This window comes from Neopelma chrysocephalum, unplaced genomic scaffold, assembly GCF_003984885.1.
Source record: "Neopelma chrysocephalum unplaced genomic scaffold, ASM398488v2 Primary Assembly neopelma1_84, whole genome shotgun sequence".
Taxonomy (NCBI): Eukaryota; Metazoa; Chordata; class Aves; order Passeriformes; family Pipridae; genus Neopelma; species Neopelma chrysocephalum.
The window spans coordinates 3,850,210-3,864,900 of record NW_020897746.1 but is presented as its reverse complement, the minus strand read 5'-3'; the positions used below and the strand labels follow the sequence as shown (position 1 = coordinate 3,864,900).

The 14,691-nt window shown below is 55.3% G+C and overlaps 1 protein-coding gene across 7 annotated transcripts in view; it reads right to left on the bottom strand.

Annotated features, from left to right (window-relative positions):
- SEPT9 (septin 9) overlaps window positions 1–14,691 on the bottom strand; it is a 136,579-nt gene that overhangs the window by 12,902 nt on the left and 108,986 nt on the right. For 6 of the 7 annotated variants that reach the window (XM_027691562.1, XM_027691566.1, XM_027691564.1 and 3 more), the window contains 4 exons: window positions 6,635–6,826; window positions 2,508–2,636; window positions 2,039–2,120; window positions 1,167–1,304 (listed from right to left, as the gene is read on the bottom strand). In XM_027691562.1, the coding sequence (XP_027547363.1) occupies window positions 1,167–1,304; window positions 2,039–2,120; window positions 2,508–2,636; window positions 6,635–6,826 (541 nt within the window). Of the gene's footprint in view, window positions 1–1,166; window positions 1,305–2,038; window positions 2,121–2,507; window positions 2,637–6,634; window positions 6,827–13,862; window positions 13,927–14,691 lie in introns of those variants that run through there. The other variant, XM_027691567.1, reaches the window with a different exon arrangement.

Here is a 14,691-nt window from a genome sequence, read left to right as displayed (position 1 = left end):
GCAGGGTCTAAGCATCGGGTGTGTTTTTTAAGAGTGGAACAGCCCCAAGCAATGAGGGAAAGCTGGAGTGTAGCTCACACTGCAGAGGCCAGGCCTGCCGAGGCAGGGTCTGCAGATCTGGGCTGAGATAAGCGGGACCAACACGGTGGACTGACCTAAAAATGTCATCTCCCTTTGAAACCTTTTCGGCTTTATTGTATTAAACCATAAACGTTTTGTCAGCCCCTCTGCTCCCAATCAGTTACTCAAGAGGAGCATAACTGGCCCATGCAGTCATTTTATTCCAGTGAAAGATGCATTTTTGGTCTACCCACTGACAGAAGCAAAACAAAGTATTTTCTATTAGAATAAATCTCCACATGGGGAAGTGGAAAAGGCTGACATGAATACAGTGCTTGAGGCTTAAATTTACTTTTGAAAACAGACCCAAAAACATCCCCATGCAGACAGAGCCAGAAGTAGAAGGAATTGACACAAATCAAAAGGAAACTTAGGTCTCGTTTTACGTTGTGATACTTCAAGCCACATTTTTCAAGACACTTTAAGCGCCCCAGATTTTCATGGTGGGCTGTGTGCCTAGGAGAAAAAAAAAAAAAAAAAGGGAAAAAAAAAAGTAGAGCGAGATCTGGGCCTTTGATGCTGTCACTTGAGAAGTGCCAGAGCCAGGAGAGCTCTGGGCTGAATAAACAGCATCCCACTTGCAGACCAGTCAAACAACCTACAAAATACCCTTACAGGGCGAGGGTGTTTGCTCCCTTGGAAGCACAAGGAAAACTGGCTTCTCCCCTTACAATGTCAGGGGCACAGCAAGAAAAAATTAACGTTCTACTTGCAAAGGCAGCACCTCCAACCAATTTGAGAGCTGGTGTCCACCCTTGGCAGAGCAAGCCAGGTGAGCACAGCAAGGCAAGCAGCTCCCTGGAGCTCAGAGAGGCTTTGACGGCCCTATGGAAGAGGAAATACCACATTTCTCTGGGGTACAGCAGCTCTGCTGTGTTATTGCAAGGGCTTCAGATGCAACAGCCCTAAGGACAGCTCCACACTGTCCTTGAGCTCCTCAAGTCTCCAGGAAACACAGGAGGATCCCAGGCAGAACTGTGAGTTGCCCCAGACTGAAGGCAGGAGAGGGAAGCCCGAGGGGGTGACAGGGACAGTGGGGTACGTACGAGTGGCCCGTGGCTGGGATGAAATATATACAGCAGTGAACCCGCGTGTCAGGGATCCGCTTCTTCCGGTTAATGTTGGTTTCCTCCTGCAGGTACTTCTCGTACTGGTCGTTGATGAACTTCATGATGGGCTGCCAGCTGCAGAGAGAGAGGAACACGGGATGATGGGGTTGTGTGAGGGATCTGGACCACCCTGACCCTCCCACATGGCCTGTGTGAAGCAGAACCCTCCAAGGCAGGGACACTCAGCATCTTCGAGAATCCCATAAATCTCACGTGTTCACTGCTTAGCAACTACATGCACTGATGAAGGGGATTTACTGGCTGGTTGAGACAAGCAAGTGCCTAAAAAGTGCTCCCTTCTCTCCTCCTGGACCTGGCTGAGGGGCAGGACATGGCTGGGAGCACACCTTGGCCCCTTGCACGGTGTCATAGCACAGGAGCAAGAGCAGAATCAAACCCCACAAGCCCAGCTCAGCTCGTGGTGAGGAGAAGGCATCTGCCACTGCCCAGCCCTGTCCAGCCCCGGGGGCCATCCCACAGAGCCAGTCACTGTCCCAGGGATTCCGGGGACAGTTCAGCCTTCAGAGCCACATGAGCGAGGTCCGGGGACTGGCCCTGCTGACACACAGCTGCTCCTGGCCACAAACAAAGGTTGTCTCATGCCCGGAACAGCAGGATGTTTGTGGGCTCTCACGGGGCCCAGGGTCAGCCCCGGGGCACATGGCACAGCGCTGCCACCACAACAACCCTCCTCCCTGCTCCCCACGGAGCATGGGTGGCACAGGACCAGGCTACAGCCCTCAGCACCAGGTCAGGATGGGCCGGGGCTCACCCACCTTCCCTCTGCACTGGTCCCCATGGCAGCTCACCAGTTCTCATTGTTGATGTGGTCTCCAAATCCCGGGGTGTCGATGACCGTCAGCTTCATGCGAACCCCCTTCTCTTCAATCTCTGAAAGGGAGAGGAAAGCTGGCACGTGAGGCAAGCCCACCCTCCCAAAATCAGCTGCAGGGCTGGAGCTTGCTCCCAGAGGAGAAAAGCACCTCCACAGCTTCTCACAGCCACAAATCAGCACTCCAAAGGAGCCCCACATCTGCCCTGAAATGCCATCCCCATGGCCACCTCATTTGTTCCCTTTCCAACAATATTAAGCCAATGATGATGAATAAAGAAAAAAAAAGATGTTTTCTCATCCCTGCAAACATCACAAGATGGTAAAAGCCCCTTCAGAGAGATGAGGGAGGAGGTTTAGTGTAGGACAATAACCCCTGCCCCCAGAGGTACAAGGCAGAACAGGACCAAGAGCCAAAGCACCAGGTGGGACCTGCAGAGCCTCACCGTGAGTGATGGATTTGATTTCAATGGTCTTGGGGATCCGCTCCTCAGAAGTGGGCTGTACAGACTTCCGGCTGATTTTGGATTTGAAGAGGGTGTTGATTAATGTGGATTTCCCCAAGCCGCTCTGACCTGGAAAAGAGCAGGATAACCCATGGTCAGCACTCACTTGTTTCCGGGCTGTTCTGTGAGGGGCCAGGGAATGGGGATGCTGACAGACTCAGCCTGCACCGGATCTGCCAGAGGGAGGGAAGAGGTGCAGCTGCTCCCCTGCAGCTCCCCCGGCTCAGGGAACTCGTGTCCAGCCGGGCAGGAAAATTCTGCAGGCAGCAAACTCCTTCCCTGGCTCGCTGGGAGTGAGCAGGTCAAGAGCTGGTTGCCTGCATCCAGGCAACATCACAGCAAACCCAAGGACAGGCAGACACTACTGGGGATGTTTGGAGGGCTGCAGTGACACTTGGCAGCCCTGAAGAAGGGCATGGGAACCAGGGAATCCCAGGAAGGAGCATTCTGACACATCTGTGCCTTTACTCTCTTGCACTGTCCTCTGTCCAGCTCCACAGGGAAGCCTTCGGAGCAGCTTGGCAAGCCCTCAGCTGGACAGGACTAACAACAGCAACAATCTTACAAACCTCAGCCCTGACCCATCTGCTGCTCCTTCCCTGGCGGATTTGCTGTTGCAATCGGACCAGCTGGCTGCACAGATCCCTTCCAGCAGGTCTAGGCCAGGAGCTTCTCTGAATCCCACAAACATCATCTCAGGAAGCACATGAGATTCTACAACTTCCGAAAAAACAGCTTTTAGAGACAAGCATTTTCATGCTTTATCTCCCAGAGCTGAGGCCAGTCTGCAGAGAATGGACACTGGCAGCTCTAAACTCTCCAGATCAACTGTCCCATGAGCTTGGAGAACAATTTTTCCACAGCAAAGAAAACAGACCAACTCCTCTAAATCCAGGAAGCAGCTGGCTCCTGCTTCAGAGCAGATATTCTGTGCCCCCTATAAACACTGCAGAGTTCCTGCACACACCGTGGGGATCCCTCCAGCCCTGTTCTGCCAAGATATGCTGCAGCCAGCTATTGTGGCATTGCCAAGGCATGTCCCTTGTACCACACGGTGTCCCTAAGGAGAGTCAGCAAGGGTTTCACCCATGTCCTTCAGGACCCTGACCCATCCAGGCTGCCAAAGACAACTGTAGGGCCAACCAATGCATGAGCACTAGGCATCACCTCCTGGCATCACTCCACTCTCTGATCAAACACCAATTTAAAGCTGAGTTTACAATGTTACCAATGGCATGGCTGCAATCCAAAGCAGGAAAACTCTGCCATGGTTGGGTTGTAAGAGAAACACATGGACCAGGCTGGGGACAGGTGCTCCTAGTCCTCTGCTGTCTAAAACACAGGGCCAAGCACAAACAGGTCTGGAGCTGGGCATGCAGAGAGCCAAACCAAAGCCCCTGCTGCGCCCCTGCTCATCATCACATGGAGCACCCGGGGAGAGGTGAAAGCAGGGTGACACCCTGCCAGAGCTCCGGGCAGTGGGTCTCTGCATCTATGCCTGCCCAAACTGCTGGAGCTGCACTGCCTGGAAAGGGATCAGAGGTGAGAGCCACCGGCTGCCGTGGATTCAAAGTCCCCATCTGAACCGTGGCCACAGGCTGACCTTGCTGAGAGATGATGGGGCTGCACCCAGGGACCCGACGGCCGTGGTGCAGGTGGCTGAGCGCTGGGAATGGCTGAGCGCAGGGCAGACTCCCTTCCAACACCCCTGATTTGCAGCTCACTGCCTTTCCCAGAGCTGAAATCCAGCAGGGAAAACTCAGCTGAGCCTGGCCACCTCTCCTCTCCTTTCAGCTGCTTTGCACCAAAAACTGAACACAGAAGATGTGCTTTGGGGTTGTTTGTTTTTAAGCTTAGACATCTTTCTCATCTCTGCAGCCTTAGACACAGGGCTAAGCCAACCTCAGCCCACAGCCCCCTGTCAGAGCTCTGGTTGGGCTGGTGAAACCCTTTTGAACAGGGACCTTGGTACGCTGGGCAGAGGATTTTCACAAAGCCCCATCACAAGGACATGGTGAGGAGTGACACCTCCATGGCAGTGATGCTCAATTCCTACCTCCTGCACAGGAGAAGTCACCTCCCACCTCCCTCCCCTCCTCTCCAGCCTGTAAAACAGGGATTGTAACAATTTCAAGGCAAGGACTCACAGCTCAGACTGGATGGGAATAACGGAGCTTAACTCATCCCTAGCAGCCTGACCATCCCTAGAGAAGCACAGCAGGGTGAGGGTTGGCTGCTGCCTCCCAGCCTCAGCCCAGCACCCCCTTCCCAAGGGACACCCTGCGAGGTGCTGCTCCTCCTGCATCCCTCCTGCATCTTCTGGGAGGGCCAGAGCTCGACTTGTTTATGCTGCCACGAATTCCCCAGCCTGTAAACAGTCAGCCCAGCGCCTGCCAAGGGGAGAACAATGTTTTCCAGCACTGCAGCACGGGCGTTCATACCACACACAGAGCTGCCAAAGCACAGCCAGGCCCGTTCCTGAACATCCCTCCACATCTGCACAGCAGAAAGCTCAGCCTGCTCCTGGAAAGATGGGAGCCTCCTCTGGTAAGGAAACGTGGGCTCAGCTCAAGCAATCTTACTTGCAGGCTCTCAGGACCAGTGCAGTGATCCCTCTGCCTTGGGAATGCTGCTCCACTAGCAGTGAAGGGCTGGATTTGTTAAAACACCTCTCAAGAACTGGTTCTGCAGTGACCAGGCCTGCTGTGATCACACAGCCTGGTGAGCCCTCCCTATAGAGGGAATGAAAATATAAAAATGGGAAAGGCAGAGCATCAGCAGAGCTTGCTGGGAAGCTACAGTGCACTGATATCTTTAACAGAACTAGCAAATTCTGGACTGGGCTCTTCCATAATCCCAGGGAGACCCCCATGGGACACATCCTGCGTGAACAGGAGCCTTACAAAGCTCCTCCCAGGAGGATGAGGGATGGTGAGGCCCCATCACCATGCCACTGGTCATGGCCTGGGCTTTACTCTCCTCATCCCCCTGCAGCTCACATGAGAGATTCAGACAGGGAGAAATGGCATCTGCCCAGCCCAGCCCCAGGGAGCACAGCCCAGCTCACAAAAGCTGATCCACAGGACCAAGCCAGATACAAATAGCTGGAAAAAAAGCAGAAAAGGCTCATTTCTTTTCCCTTTTCCTCCTTGCCTGGTATCCCACAGTGCCTGCCCAGCTCTCCAGCACACCCAGCATTTTGCTGGCAGGTGGCTGGTACCATCCCTGGCTCCAGGAGCCCAGGGGCTGCTGGAGTGCAGATCCCAGAGCTGAAGCTGCAGCCAGAGCAGTGTGGCCTCTGGCTGAAATAAAGTTCCTTCATCCCATCCACCCTGCAGCCTGGGAAAGCTAAAGAATAGGAGTTCGTAGGCAGCAGGATTTGGACAGACAAGTCCCCAGCATGTCCTCCCTGCATGTGGGCACCCTGTGGGACACTTTCATCCCCCCTGTGCCACCCTGCAGGTCCCCAAAGGAGCCACCAGCAGCAGAAGCCTCTCAAGCCGAACAACCCAGCTATGCAAACCCCTCCTGCTGGTCTTTATTCCCACCAGTGAATCACTGGTTTTGGTATTTTTTCCCTCGTATTTGTAGCCTGGTTGCCTGAATACAAGAAAACTCATGAGCAGGATTTTTACCCAAATTGCTGGAAATACCAGCAAAGATGAGGGCTCTGGTATACCAGCAGCAGTGCAGCCCCTTGAGCCCTTAAAACACCCTCTGACTGCTCAAACCAGTGCTGGGCTCCCAGGAGAGCTGGCAAGGGAGCTCCTGTGAGTCCTGACACCCTTCAGGGTGTTCCCCTCCTGGATGTGCCCATGGGTAGCCCACCCCGAGATGCAGGAAGATGCACAGGACTATGGAGCACATCACACTGACGGCTTTAACGACAGCTGAACTCAAGCCAGCTCCTTGGGAGCAGAGTTTGCTGACTCCAGAGGCAGAGACCCCAACGCTGAGCCCGAGTCGCTGCTCCCGAGGAGACTCCAGAGAGGACAAACATCATCGTGGAACAATAAAAACAACTGGCTGAGCACGTTTCGAGCAGCTGGTGCAGGGGGAGAACTCACCCACGACCATGATGTTGAACTCGAACCCCTGCTTCATGGCTTTCCGCCTCAGCTGCTCCAGGATGGCGTCTATCCCCACGTAGCCAAAGTCCGCAGCCGGTTTCTCCGGCCGCGTTGGCGCCGCCGGCTTGGGGCCGGCATCCCGTGGAGCGTCCGTCATGCTGGGTGCGTGGCTGGGAACTGCCTCTGGACCTGTGGAAGCAAAGAGAGGGTGGTCAGATGTGCAGGCAGTGCCAAACACGCTGTGTGCTGCTCCTGGTAGGGAATCAAAGGAGCTGCCTGCTGGATCTGAAGCGGGAATAAAGCACGTGCGGAGAGCGGAGACTCAGGGCACCAAAAGGCTGAGAGGGAGGAGGCATGTGGGAACTTCCTTCACCTGTAATTACACTCAGTTTGGGACTTCCCTTCTTAACTCACTGGATTCACCTTGATTCCTGCTCACTTCACCAAAGCAAAGGAATGTCAGGGGGTGTAAGCACACCAGGTCCCACAGCAGCCCATCTATTGCCATGGAGCAGGACCCAGCACCCAGAAAGTCTCAGCCCACAGCTGGGAGTTTGTTTACTGAGCGAAAAAGGCTTTCAGCACCACAGCCCTGTGCCCAGGCACTGCCACTAAAGGCTGGCAGACCTACCCAGCCTGCCAGCTCCTCCATACCACTGGAATTACAGCACTGTGCAGACTGCTGGTGCGAATGCCCCATGGCCACGTTTTGGGGAACTGGATGGCTTTGCAGACACAGAGAAATCCTTGGCACCTACTGACACGTGCTCTCCTCGAGCTCCAGCTGACACAGATCAGAGGCTGCCGCCCAGGCTTGCAGAAAACCCAACACATTTGCATCAAAGTGGGTCGTGCCAGACAACACCCACACAGCCCTGGAGCTTTTGTGATCTCGCTCTAATTCTGTCGATATTCACCCCAGAAATCCAAACCCTTTGGTGTAGCACAGAGACAGGGTGCTTGTCTCCCCTGCAAGATGCTCCAGATCACCAAAGCCCTTCAGAAGATGCAAATGTACAACTACTGCCTCAGTCAACAGCTTTGTAACAAAAACCAGGGAACCATCCACTTCCCCAGGCAGGAGCATCAGCCTCCAGGAAGGACAAACTGCCCCATGTGCTCCAGGATGATGCAGTCAGCTCCCACCCAGCCCCAGCTGCTCCATGTCACCCACAGTGGACACAGCAAATATCCCGAAGGCAGCATATGCAGAAGGTCAGCCTGGTCCCTGCAAGCTCCTGGAGACATCAGCCACACACAGCATGATCCTCTGATCCAGGCATGGAGAGGGAGGTTACAGGAAAACACACTTCTAAGAGCCCTTAGCACCCCAGGCTGCTGCTGCTCAGTGCCTGGGTGCCTACAACCACCATCCTAAGTGAGCATTTTATTGTTGTTCAGCTCTTTGCAATGCTTATTTATTTTCTTTTTATCATTTATTATTATTAATAAAAACATGACTATTTGCAAAGGACTTATTGCAAAGTCCTCTCCCCTCCAGACAGCAATACAGTTCTCAGCTCATCTCACCAAGGTTATTTCTGGTCTCCCACAATGTGCTGCCTCGTCTTCTCTCCCTCCCTCTCTCTATGGGAGTGAGGCTGGGCCAAAGGGGCTCCTCCAAACACATGTCCAGTATCCCTGGTGACAGGCTGGAGCCATGTCAGAGCAGAGCCTGCTGGGGTCTGTGAGGCAGAACCACTCTCTTCCTGGGAGCACAGCCTGTTTCCACACGCTCAATATAGGCCAAGCAGAAAAAAAAATATGTAAAAATAAGAAAAAGCAAATCTAGAACTAATCCCAAAGACTGTTGGGGCACTTTGAACACTTTTTTCCAACCCTCAGTCCCGGGCTGTGCAGCTGAGTGTTACTCACAGAGCTGCTAGAGAGCAAACACGCTGCTGCTGACACACACGGGAGCATCTCGCTCCTCCCAGGGACACTGCACAGCTGGAAACGTGCTGCCACGCTGCCCCTTGCAATGCCAACCAGCCCAGTGTGCCAAGGGATCTCACCACAAATCCCAAATTAGCTCCGTTCCAAAACGGCGAGGCCAAAAGTAGGAAAAAAAAAATCCCTACATAACACTAGAAAAACAAAATTACAACTAAATCATGTGGAAAATATGCTGCCACAAGCAACAACGCTGGGTTATGCAACGGGTGTAATTCCTCCAGGCACCACTTGTGTGCACAAAGTGCCCTGGCCCCGTGGGATGGGACAGCAAGCTGGGACACTGGTGCAGGTAAGGTGCAGCAGCATGCACAGAGAAATAAAGAAATTAAACAGATAAGAAAGCCACCATCCACTTGTGACAAAGGCCAGGAGCATCTCCAGCACCTCCTGGCTGCTAAAGCTCCACTAAGGAGCCAGCAGCATGCAGAGGGGCTGACCTAGCAAACCTGTCCCCAGCATGGGGAGCTGCCTCACCATGTTGCCTTCAGTGGGAGAGGGAGGGCTCGGGGCTTCAGAACCAGACCAAAGCCACAGGAAGCACGGGGCAGTGGCAGGCAGCACCTTGTCACATGGAACGTGCAGGCGTGGCCGCCCTGGATGTGCTCGAGCAGCACCACCAGCAGTGCAGCCCACGCTGCTTCCGTTTATCTGCTGGGAAAAGGTGATCTGAAGCACCTGGCACCTGGCTCCTGACTGGGGAAAAATACAATAAAAGTCAATATATTGCAACTAGGAACATTTGCAGGACAGCATGGATGCAAAGACACCAGTGTTCCAGCAGCACCAGCAGACAGGCTCCCAAGGGAAATACCACAACCCAAACCTGCAATTTTTTCTTCAGCTTCCCAGCACTGAGCTGGTGTTTTCTTAGCAAGGACTGCAGTATCCCACTCGGGTCCAAGGGGGTTGTGCCAGCAGAGGCAGCATGCAGGACCACTCTGCAGCACAGGCACATAGGGATGCTGTGCCGGGTGGCAGGGAGCGCTCCCTGGGGTCACTCATCTCAAATGGAAAGACCCTAGAAATAAATTGGAGCAGAGCTGTGCATGTCTGGGACACATCATGGGCAGATCCAGGACTTGTTTGACCCACTGTGCTCTCTGTGGTGTCAAACCTGTGGTGCTGTCAGAGCCACTATCACTGAGCTGACCCTAATGGAGCACTGCAAAGAGGGATGGGTTAATAAACATCCAATTACTGTCTGAAATTCCTGATGGCCACTGAGTCCCTGGCAAAGCAGGGTTAGACCTCACATGCCATTGCTCCACCAGTGTCACTGTAACCTGGCTGCTGTCCCTCCCACAGGGGGACATTGCTCTGCTGATGGGGCAGAGAGACCAGAGCCTGCAGCTCTCTCCTGCTCAAGTGTTCCTGGATAAACACAAAGCACATGGGAAGATGTGCTTGTGCCATATTTAGACCTTCTCTGCCAGGAAAACCCTCTCCACGTGGGCACCAAGACGGTCAGGGAGACACTGATCCGAGCGCAGACAGAGCCAGAGCTCCAGCTCAGGCACGGGCTGACTCAGGACAGCTGCTCCAAAGTTGATTTTGCCAAAGACTCCAGGCTGTTGCACTATAATTGATGCATGTCAGGCACGAGCCAAACCCAACATCTGTGAAGCAGCAGATGAAAGGCACCCCATGGGGAGGGAAGCCTCTGGGAACCCCCCGGGGACCCTCCTGCTCCTTCAGCCAGTTGGACTCTGTGCGTGGGACGGGCTTGGCGAAGGGCTGCAGCAAACTGAGGGCTCAGAGACACTGTGCTGATGCCACATGGCTGCCACAGCCCAGGGAACTGCAGGCAGGGGATGCAAGGACAGCTATGGGTTCACCCGGAACCTGGGCTGGCAACCCTCACTGAGGATCTGGGAAAGGGATATGTAAGAGACTGGTGTCTCCACTGCAGATACACAAAGGTCAAAGAACCCTTGCAGAGCCTGCACTGGGACCCCAGGTCCTGGCTAGACCCAGCAGCTCCATGCTCTGCTCCAGCAATGCACAGGTGAGAGCAAAGCTGATCCTGGAGTGGGGCTGGTCATAGACCTGGTGCTCAGTGGCTGCACAGAACAACTGGAAAGAGGCCAGGAGGCTGCACCTCTGCCATGGTTGCCTGTCAACAAATCCAAACCATTGGCAAACTACACAGATGCACATGCAATCAACGGCAAAATGCTAATGCTTGCAGGGTAAAACTAAGAAGCACCCCTGAGATGCCAGGAGCACCAAGCACTGGCCACCTTGTGGTGATGGTGTAACCAGTTTTGCAGAGCTACAAGCACCCAGAAGACCAGGATACTGTGGTGGGGATAGCTCCCCTTTCCTCCACACAGCAGACACTGGAAACACCATAGGCTTATGGATTTATGCAAACACAGAAGATTCAGAGCAGTGAACAGTGCTGTATCAGGGTGTGAAAGCAAAATCACCTCCTGGACAGCTGAGCATCCACAGAAGTTTTCAAGGGAGCAATGTGGACAAACTAACCTTTTGATTTTTGGGAGCAGCTATCTTAGAAAATTGTGCCTGTAGGGAGTAACAGAGACATTTTTAGATCTAAAGAGTGAATTTATAGCTCCTGGTTAAGCACAGCTGGCCGGCAGGACTGCAGCACGCGCAGCCTCCAGGGCCTCTCCCCTTGGCACACTGAGCCAGAGACCACAAGCTATGGAAACCAATCCAACCTGCGGAGGAGGTGGCAAAGCCACAGCTCTCCCTTCCGAGGGGACAGGAGGAGTCGGGAGGGAGGGAGGGAGGGAGCAAAGCCAGGACTGGATGCAAACCCAGCATGGCCCAGGCACATCTGCCCAGTCATTGCCACCACGGGATCCCCTCGTGCTGAACGTGGCAGGTCCATGCTGGCCCCACAGGGACGTGTGGGTACCAGGGAATGTGAAGCACAGCTTGGTCTGAAACTTGGGGAGGGGCATTCAGCACCCCAGAAGTGGGCTCAGCCTGGCACACAGAGCAACTGCTGCAGACTCTGTAACTAGGGGACTTTGCTATTATTCAATTGCAATCATCTGCACCTGGCTGGCACTGCCAGGCCCGAGCTGGAGTCTGTCCCTTGCATCCCTCGGCATCAGGCTGCAATTTCAGGCTGGCCAGCAGCCCAGGCCCACCTACCAACCAGTTATGTTTCCTTCTCAGCTTGCATTTCCACCTGGGTGCCAACAAACACAACCCAGAAATAGCAGAGTATGCTTAACTACGCTCCATTAGACCAAATCCACCCAAGAGCTGTCAGAGAGGTGGCCAGGTGCCTCCTGAGCACACAAGATGCTCCGGCTTGAAGCCTTTTACTCAGGTGGGGAATAAATCCATTTTCAGTGAAAAAGGAGACAGTAATTCCTGCCCTGGAGTGAGCACTTCCATAGGCGACCAGGCACGGCCACAGCACCAAGCCACAGGCACAAGCCCTGGGCACACATCACGCGCAGGTCCAGCTGTCCCCGCTTGCCACGTGCGCTTCCGTCCTCACTCACTGTGTGCTTCCCCTCCCTGCTCCGGAAGTGGGTCCTCTGTGGCTCACCCCTCCTGGCTCTTATTTACCAGAGATGAATGCTTCACCCCTCCTGGCTCTTTTATTTACAAGAGATGGATGCTTCAGGGCACCCAATCGCTGCTTCCCTTCCCATCTTAACCCCCCAGCTGCTGCAAGCTCTGGTTGCTGGCATTCTTGGGCTGTGATGCAGAGAGTTCATCCCAGAGGTCAAACTGTGGTGCCAACTCCACAACCTCAAACAGTTGCCTATGAGCTCCTGTGCCTCCCCAGATCTGGGACAAGGCTGACCCACCACCCTACCCCAGCTTGGACACGTGCAGCCCTGGCAGCGCAAACAGCAGTCCTACATCCTCATTTCCCCAACCACGTGAGACAGCAGCTCTAAACCACTTGTAGAAACCTGCAAGGAGTTGTTAGACTGTTCTCCATTTTTAAAAAGAAGGAGATGATCATGAACAATCCCAAGTCTTGGCTTGGGCATGTAGATGTCTCTGGCCACACAGCCCTAATAATCTCCCTCCGTAAGCAGCTTCCCCTGGAGCTGGAGCAAGAGCTGACCCCAGAGCAGCCTCTTCTCACTGGGGACAGCCTCATCACAGAGGAACCCTCCTGCACACAGATGCCAGCAAAAGCTGCTCCATCAACCAGCCCCTCACAACAGACGCCAGCAGCCAGCACAGTCCTTGCCCCCTCAGACAGGCTCAGGGTGCCTGTGCCCAGAGGGATCCGAAGACACCCTCAAAACTGATTCCCTGAGAGGTCTGAGGATGGGACCTCCTCCCAACCCCTGTCCGCCCACCCTGGATGATGGTGCTCAGCACAGGAGGGACATGGAGACCCTTCCCAGTCCCCGGCCAAGAGAAAGTGCCCTTCACCCCTGTCACCACTGCTCTGCAGAGCTCTGTGCCGTGAAAACAAAGACGCAGGTAGCGCTCCTCAAACTCAGTTTGTACAGAAAACCCTGCAGGAGGAATGAGTCCACGGCTGCGTGTGCCCAGGGCCGCCGAGCCGCACAGCGGGGCTGATGCCTGTGTCCCACGAGGCACTGACTGCAGCTAAGGCAAAAAAGGGAGCAAGCCAGAGGGATTCACATCCTGGGGGATTGCAGTTTAGCTTTCCTTCTTTTTTCTCCTCCTTTCTGCTCCCCCCCCTTTCTTTAATTTTCCTTTTTTTTTTTCTTTTCTCTTTTTGCTTGGTTTTGTTCTTTGAAGGGTAGAGGGATTTTTTAATTTCTTTTTTCTTGTTATTGTTTTCTTTCTTTTACTAAAGGCAGCTGCGCCCCAGACGCCCCGCGAGCCCGTTTGCGGGGGGCAGCAGCCGCAGCCGGAGCAGGGCGGGCGGGAGCCCGGACCCTCGGCGGGCAGGGCAGGGCAGGGCAGGGGGCTCGGGGGTGCCCCCCCGGGATGGGCAGGGGGTGCCCCCCCGGCCACAGCCGCTATTCATCCCGGACAATGCCGGCAGCGCGGCCAGGCGGTGCCGAACTACGGCCCCTCTTGTGGGGCACAGGGGCGAGAGGGGCAGGAGGGGGCTCGGGGACGAGTCCCCCGCAGCTCCCGGGTACCCCTGCCCCGGGGGGGATCCCGAGACCCTCCGCACCGCGCTCCGGTGCTCCCCGTGGGAACGGCGGGACCCCCCCACCCCGCGCTCTCAGGCGCTGCCCCAGTATAATTCACCCCCCAAAAAACGCTTTCCCCCCCCTATACTCCCCCCCTCCGCTGCCCCCCGGCCCCGCGGAGCCCCCGCCCCCGGGCACCGGCGACTCACCCGCGGCGGCGGCGGCTCCGGCAGCCGGCGGCTCCCGCCTCCTCCCGCGCTGCCCTCCGCCTCCTCCCCCATCGCCCTTCCTCCTCCTCCTCCTCCTCCCCCATCACCCTGCCTCCTCCCCCTGCAGCCCGGCCCGGGGGGGGATGGAGCCTCTTCCCGGGAAGTTGCTTCGCCCCCGGGCGGTTTCCATCCCCCTCGCCGCTTCCAGCCCGGCCCGGCCCAGGGGGGCCCGCAAAGGGTGAGAGGAAGAGGAGTTTGGGGGCACGTCCCACCCCATGGGAACCCGAGGCCACTCCCGGGTTCATGCAGGAGATGCGGGGGTAATTCCACGGGGAAAGAGAAAGGCTGGGACAAACGGGGCAGCCCCACCCCAAGAACCCAGTGCACCCACTGCTCCAGGGACAAAGGGCAAGGTCCTGTTCCCATCAAAGAGCCCAGAGAAACTTGTCTTTTGCTTTTGAGCATCCCGAAATTGTCCCGGCAGAGCCCCAAAGCAGTCTCGGGTGGGTGTGAGCACTGGGAGCATGGGCTCACTTTGCTCTGCAGCTGGTTGAAAATCCCTGGGCTGCACATCTGTCGGGGAGGAGACAGCAACTTACACCCACGGGCATGGTTGCTCTCCAAACTGATGTCAATTAAGCTAAATAAAGCTATTAGCTGTCTCTACAAGCCCCTTCTGCTTTACACCTTGATCCCAGAGCTTCCCCCCCCCTTTCTCTCTCACACGAGCAAAAGGAAGGGCCTGGCTGTAGGAAGGAAGCCACGATGTGCATGGGGTCAGGCAGGTTGGGCTGCACCATCTGGCCCTGACATGTGATGTCCCAGTCAC